Below are 7,323 nucleotides of genomic sequence, written 5' to 3'. Positions count from 1 at the left end.
GGGGGCCCGGGGCGGCCGCCTGCGGCTCGGCGAGGCCGTGCAGAAAGCCGCCCTCCACCCGCTTCAGCCGTTTCACCTGCTTGCGCCGCCGCGGCCGGTACTTGTAGTTGGGGTGGTCCTGCATGTGCTGCACGCGCAGCCGCTCCGCCTCCTCCACGAAGGGCCGCTTCTCCGCCAGCGTCAGCGCCTTCCACGACTTGCCTGCATGGGCGTAGGAAGGTGCAGAGGGGCGCAGGGCTTACCGGCTGCGCTCCCGCCCCGAGCCCCCCCTGGCCCCACCTGTCCCCTCCGACCTAGAATTGCGCAATTGTAGGAGGACCTGGGTCAAGTTAAAGAGTGAAGGTCTCCAAGTCTGGGCACTTGGGGGAAGACACGTCCTCTAAGTGTATCCGTCCCTTCTTTGAGCCTCCTCAAAGAGTCTTTCCCGCTTTCCCATCCCTTCGTCTTTCGAAAAACCGAAAACCACACCTAGCAGGGAAGGGATCGGGGGAAGGGTAGGACCGGCCCAGCTCAGGGCCAGGGGTGCTCCCGCACCCTCGCAGACCTGCTGGGAAGCCGCCTTCCCAGAACGCTCAGTACCCGCGCCCCCGGCCACCCGGGTAATGCGGCACCGACGACCGAGGCCGAAAGCCCATTTGGAGAGTCAAAGAACGGGAAGCGGGTAAAGGACGGATGGCCTGAAGGAAGGACGTGGCCTCAGACCACCCTGGTCTCTGGCGCAAGACCCTCAAAAACACTCTTATTAGGCTCAAGGAAGCGGCTCAGTAAGTCGCCGGAGCGCGTCTGGCCGCTTGGGTCCCCGGCTCGGACTCACCCAGCATCTTGCTCAGCTCAGCGTTGTGCAGGTCCGGGTTCTGCTGCGCCAGCCGCTTGCGCTCGTCCTTAGCCCACACCATGAAGGCGTTCATCGGTCGCCGGATCCGTGACTCGCCCTTGGCTCGACCCGCAGCCCCGGCCGGCGCTCCGCTGCTCGCCGCCGCCTCGCCCTTCACCTTCATGTCCCCAAGGGGGCTCAGAGACTCGGCCCAGGGGCAGGGGCCCAGGCCGGCCATCACCGCGGGCAGCGCGCTCCGGGGCTGGCTCTGGTCGTCACTGGCGTATCCCGCATCCGGGCTGCTCATGGCGCTCCAGGCCTGCCCCGCGCCTCGGAAACCTCTGCCGGACACGCCGCCTCCCCCGGCCCGGGGGGAGGGGGTGGGGACGAGGCAGGGAGATGGCAGAGGGCTGTGTGCGCTGGTGTCTGGGCTCGAGCCCGCTGGTCGCGTTCCTGTCCAGTCCTAGCCCACAGCGTAGCCAGCGCCCCCGGCCGGCCCAGTGACACTGCGGGTGCCCCGGGGCCGCCGGGCCTTTTCTGCACAGATGTGGCCAATGGAGCGGCGGGGGCGGGCCGGGTCCGAGTCGTTAGGTCCACGCCCAGGTCGTGGTCTGAGTCCGAGTTCCCAGTTCAACCCCCCGCCCGCCCCTTGCCCATCCCCCAGCCTCGCGCCTAGGGCTACACCTGCCCTAGAGAGAACTGGCCTGAGCGTGGCTCTGGCGCCAAGCCCTCTCCGAGCCCGGAAGGGGGACGCCTAAAAAACCTCTGGGGGTGCTAACTGTGCCCTGGGATAGAGCTACTTGCCCAAGGTAGTTCAGATTAACATACGAAACATCCACTGTATTCTCTTTTAAATCACATCTGTATTACACGAGCCAAGGGTGTTTCAGTGGTGGGTGGCCTCGATTCCATCCAAGGAACTGCACGAGTGACCTTCGAATGCGTTTTCTCGAATGCGGAAGACACTGTTTATAATAAATTAAAAAATAGACTCTCTCCCCAAGGACTCGACTTGCTTGACTATGTCCAGGGTAAATTCTAACTTTCTAAAACCAGATTAAATATAGAATGATGTTCTGTGTCCAATATTGCGTTTGCCTGAAGAATTTAAATTTTTTACTTAATGATAAACCAACTCTCGAAAACTTGTGCGTTAAATGTACAATAAGGTAAACATAACAAAACTATTTTTCATGTGTGTTCAATAAAAGAGGCAAAACTTAGCTGTTATTTCTAAAATGTAAAGACAGCAGCAATATTCATCTAAATGCCCAAGAGTCCATTGGGAGAAAGAGCAATCCTTCTGAGTGGCAAAATGACTAGTTCTTTGGGTCAGTCTAATGTGGATACTCTGGCAGATGATTAGGGGATTTCTACCCTTTCCCTTAGACTGGAATGAAAATCTGAATGGGTAGTGTTCAGACGTGAGAAAAACCTTTCGAGTGGGATTTTAAACAAGCCCTTATATAGTACTTATAAATGACAAAGTGTGCCACTCACCGTTCTCCAAACATTGCCAACTAGCTTATCCTCATAACAACCCTGTGAAGTAGACACTGTTATATCCTACAGGACAGAGGCTAAGGAACTTGCCCGAGATCTCGGAGTTGGGAGGGTAGAATTCACACCTACCCGTCTGCCTTCAGACTTGGAGCTCCTAATCATGGCCAGGCTGTTGTGTTTGTGTATTTGTTTGTTTATTTGTGTTGTTTTCTAAGGTAACAACTGACACAGCCATTCCCAAATAATTAGAATCTATTATTATTATTATTATTATTATTATTAGAAATTGCAAAAGAAATCAGTACATCAATGTCCAGAACAGATTTTCTGTGTTTACTAGGAAGATGTGATGAAAAAGTCGTGATCACAACAGGACCTGAGAAGTAAAATGCTGCAGCTTTTTGTGTGGTATTACAACAAAGTTGCCTATCAAGTCTGGCTTATTAGTGGCATCTACAAAAACACAGAGCTTTTGCAAACTCCTGGCCTTCAGTTTCTCTGACATCACTTTTTCTCCAAAGATGAAGAAAAACAAATAGTATCAGTTTAAGCCAACTCTTCTTTAGCTCTGCAAGAATCTGTGAAGTGTTAGCTGCTCTCCCTCACCTTCAGCAGCCAGTCTTTGTACAGTGGACAAAGTTGAGAAAGTGGCTCTAGTTCCCAGGTCTCTAATATTCAGACAAGAAAAAAAAATTTAAATCTGCTTAAAGAAATCATAGAGGAGTGTTATTTTTAATTGGTGGTTTTGAAGCAGTTGATCTTAATTTAACGGATGATGTAGTTTTCCTTTCAAGCTATTTTTTCTGAAAAAATGAGCTTGAAAGTAAAGCAAAAAAATGCATTGCAAATGGTTAGATAAGTAAGGAAAATGTAAAAGAAGAGAGAGCAATATTACAAATTATCCCGTGTTGCCTTGCACTTTGCTGTTTTCTTGGAAATCTTTTCTAACTTTTTTGAATAGTAACTAATAAATCTTTTCAAAGATCTCAAGCCTCTTAGCGCAAAAACCTTTCATGAACTAAGGAGTTTTCTTAGAATAGAGACAGAAAACTAAACAAAAACAACGCTTATTCCAGAACCGATTTTATCTGTCTAGATTAATCTGTTTAACTAACTCCTTTTTTAAAGGTGTGGGTCCAAAAACGCACACGCAGGATTTACCCTTGCACGCTTTCTTCATCTCATATTCTTTCTCGCCCAGCCCATTACAGAGAGGGGTATGCTTGGGAGCCAAGAAGGTCGAGAAACTGATGGGGAATAAAACGAGGGCTCCCCGTTATTATTTGCCCCTGTTCGGGGAGACTAACTACCGAGCTTTTTCGGGTAAAACTACTGAGAGCGCGCATCCAGGGAACGGCATTGGAGCTTCAGATTCTGGCGCCCCTCCCCCTTCTTGTAACACCGTCCCTGGGAATCGTAAGCAGTTTACTCAACAAATTTACCAGGCAGGAATTGTGGAGCCGTTCTAAGACTAGTTCCACTTACATACCTTTACCTAGATCTAATTTCTTCTGACCATTCCCTTGTCATATATTTTTGAGGGAGCGTGTTGGGTGAGGCGGCACCGCAGACTGGTCTTGGTATGTGTGGCCTCTTCTATTTCGGTCTCTTTACTAAACGCGGTGTTGGAAGCCGAGCTCGAAACGTTATCAGAGCCAGCCACAAATGCCACATGTAAAGCAGCAAACATCCGGAGTGGTTTCCTGCAAGCCTTGCTTTTCTCAACACGAGGGATTTACGCGGGGGGAGGGGGGAGAGGCAACTTTCACGAGTCAGAACCGTGCACACCCGCTCGTGCAGCCGGCCGGGTGCACTCGCTTTGCACAGTCCAAGCTCTCTGGGCTCCTGGCTACTAACTGCGTTCATATCCCGGCCCCCAGGCCGGACCCGAGGCTCTAGAGGCTGGGCGAGGAAACGACTAGCGTAGAGAGAAGCTGTGCCCATGACCACTTGGGGCCTTTGGCCAGCGGGCGCAGAAATTAACCCGGGTAGGTGGCGAACTGTGGCTGAGACCTGGAGCAGTCGAGCCACGCTTTTCTGCGGCTCCCTGAGTGACCAGGCAAAGGCTGGGCGGTTTCCGAAGGCTTTTGTGTTTTCCATGCTGGGGAAGCGGGAGCCTGACGAAGGACACTCCAGTCGATCGGGAAGGATCCGAGGGCACCGCTGCAGATCCGAGCTGGCTCTGGAGAGAAAGCCCGTGGGGGCGGGGAGGGGAGTGCGCGCCGCAAACCCTGGGAAAGCTCCCGGGCGGCCCGCGGCGAATAGACAATGGTATCCCTGAACAAAGAACAACAATAAGGCCTTTGCATTTATAAACGTTGCGCGGGCGGCGGCCTCGGGGAGCCGAGAGGGAGGTGGCATGGGGCGGCAGAGAGCGGCCGAGGCCTCCGCACCTCCCAGGTAGGGCCGCGCAGCCCGACGCCGCGGGTTCGCACCTCGCGCCCCGGCGCCGACTGGGCGGCGGCACCGCGCCCCTTGATACCTTTCGCGTCTCCTCCCTATCCCCGGGCCAGTCCCCCGTGGGTCCGGGATGGAGGTCGAAGGTCGCGGGCGGGAGGGGACGGGAGGAAGGAGTGGCCCGGAAGATAGCGGCCACCGCCCCCCTGCCGCGCGCGCCCCGGCCCGGGAGGACCCCGCCAGCTCTGAACCCCGCAGATGCCGCAGCTCGAGCCACCTGCCCCGCCCTGCCCCTCGGCTGCGCCGGCCTCTCCCGCGGGAGCCGAAAAGGGCGACGGCGAGGGGGATTTGGGGGACGCTCCCCCCCACGTCCCCGCAAGGATGGGAGCGTGGAGTCCGCTTCCACGCCCTGTCCCACTCCCCAGTCCGCGGTCCGCCCTCGAGGCCGCCCCCGAAGCCAGCCCTGGCAGCGGGTGACTCCTCGACCGTGTCCCCGTTCCCGCTCGGCCCCGCCTGGGGTTTGTACAGGCGAAGCAGGAAATGCGCTGTTCCCGGTCCACTTTCCTGCCAGAAACTCGTCTGGAGGGGTGTCTCCTAGATCCCCAGCCCCCAACCCTAGTCGCGGGTTAAGGTGTGTGAGCGCCTTGTTTTTACTGCCAGGCGCGTGGAACCTCAGACTCGCGTGGGGGTGAGGGAGCGATAGGCCAGCTCCTGACCCGGGACGAGGTACATACACACAGAGCCTTGCTGCACCCTTTCGTATCTGCCTGGCAACTTTAAAGAGCATTTCAACAGCGGCACGGCTTCTATACACCGACTGCTGCTGCCGACCGCATACTCCTGCCGTCCCCACCCACACCTGGAAGAGGCCAGGGCTTTCCTTGGAGAGTTGTGTCCTCAACTGACCAGACAGTCTTATCAGGGGCATGTCCACTGTGAGCAGAACACTTGCACTCCCACCCCGAGCAGAGCAGATGCGGTCCCTGCCTCGCAGGAATGTACGATGCAGTGTCATTAGTCTTCCTCCCTGATTTATTAACTTCCAGCTGGGTGTTCTAGAACTGTTCTCCTGTAATTATTTGTTCCTGGCATGTAAAGGTGATGCTGACATCAGTAGGTCAAGCGCTTTGAGATAGTTTTTCTAGCAGAGATAATACGTTGCCTTTCCACCCCGAAAACTCTGGCTTGCCAAGTTTCCCTAGTGAGCAGGGCAGGATTGTGCCGAGTTGTAGGTTAGGGTTAGGTGTGCATTCTGTGATCATGGCAGTTAAATAGGTCATAGGACAGGCACTCCTGACTACACTCATTAGTCCCTCTTCTGTTCAACTTTATTCACAAGCATATCAGATTTTAAAACGGTACCTGCATTGGCTTCCAAAGTTTCTAAACAGGAGAGAAAATATGAGGGATTCTTGCGGGATTCCTTTGCAGTCAGTCTTCAGTTGACCTTTGTTACCTGAATTTTTTTCTGGGTCCCTTTCTTGGACCTTGCCAATAACTTTGTCAGTACTCTTCAATAGTAACGTGGTCTTTGGTTCATTTCACCTTTATATCCCTAGAGCACACAATTCATCGGTGTTTAATAAGTGCTTATGGATACTATAACAGCTATCCTTCTGGATCAAGTGATAGGGTTGTGTCCCTTTAAGGCAAGGCACTAAGAACAATCTCTGTAAACCTCAGCAAAGACTCTGTTCTGATCTCAGACACATGTGTATAGGCCTCTGGTCATCTGATTTCAGGCCTGTAATATTCTCTCTCTCCTTTTGGCTCACCAGGAGTTCAGTCTCCAGACATTAAGCATCTAAAATCCCACCTCTTCTTAGAATTAACTCAAATTCTTTTGCTTTTGTAAACCCATTTAACTTGGAATTCCAGGCCAAGAATGTACCTGGGTAATTTTGCATGTGGATATAATGCAAAAGCAAATGTCTACTTTGTATTTTTCAAAACCAATCTTTAGTAGTAATTTCTCATAATCATAGAGTTTCAGAGCAGTTGCACTAACTCATCTGACCCTCCTGACAGCACTGGGGGTTAGCAGGCAGCCTTTGTTATTAGCCTTCTTTTTCAGACTTGGAGATTGAGACTGAGACAGGATAGATGCCTCGCTTGAGGTCACATGACAAGGGTGATCTGCCCTTGCTGTTAATGGTAATGGGTCTAGTTTTGCATTTCTTTCCACGGCCAATGAGGGAACTAATGGAATTAGTGGGGACTAAATAAAGACAGCAGGAAGGTAGAGATGGATTAAGGACCCTGGGCACAGAAACTTCCAGTGTTATCCCTCACTGGGTTATGGTAATTTTTCAACATGAGAGATGCAGCCCTGTAAGAAGAAAGCATTTTCATTTAGATCTATAATTGGATATTTTAATTAGATCATGTAATCTAAGACCTAGATGATATCTCATTTATTTTGACTATTATTTCATGCAAACAATTCAGCTGAAAAAAATGAGAATAGTTCAAAGTTATACGGGGGATGGGCCGGCCCGGTGGCTCACTGGATAGTGCGCCGCTTGGGAAGCGCGGCGGCGCCCGAGGGTTCGGATCCCACATACAGACCGGTTCCCGCTCACTGGCTGAGTGAGGCGCGGGAGCAACGC

The 7,323-nt window shown here is 52.6% G+C and overlaps 1 protein-coding gene across 1 annotated transcript in view; it reads right to left on the bottom strand.

Moving 5' to 3' along the window:
* The window catches only part of SOX17 (SRY (sex determining region Y)-box 17), a 2,733-nt gene extending 1,421 nt beyond the window's left edge, over nucleotides 1-1,312 (bottom strand). Inside the window, exons 1-2 of the mRNA XM_008595002.1 lie at nucleotides 815-1,312; nucleotides 7-201 (exon numbers count right to left, since the gene is read on the bottom strand). Coding sequence (XP_008593224.1) covers nucleotides 7-201; nucleotides 815-1,121 — 502 coding nt within the window. The 5' untranslated portion in view covers nucleotides 1,122-1,312. The remainder of the gene's footprint in view (nucleotides 1-6; nucleotides 202-814) is intronic.
* Between the last annotated feature and the right edge of the window lie 6,011 nt (nucleotides 1,313-7,323).

This window comes from Galeopterus variegatus, unplaced genomic scaffold (assembly GCF_000696425.1).
Source record: "Galeopterus variegatus unplaced genomic scaffold, G_variegatus-3.0.2 Scaffold12122, whole genome shotgun sequence".
Lineage (NCBI taxonomy): Eukaryota > Metazoa > Chordata > Mammalia > Dermoptera > Cynocephalidae > Galeopterus > Galeopterus variegatus.
Note: the sequence above shows the minus strand (reverse complement) of the source record. Positions and strands in the feature narration are given on the sequence as shown.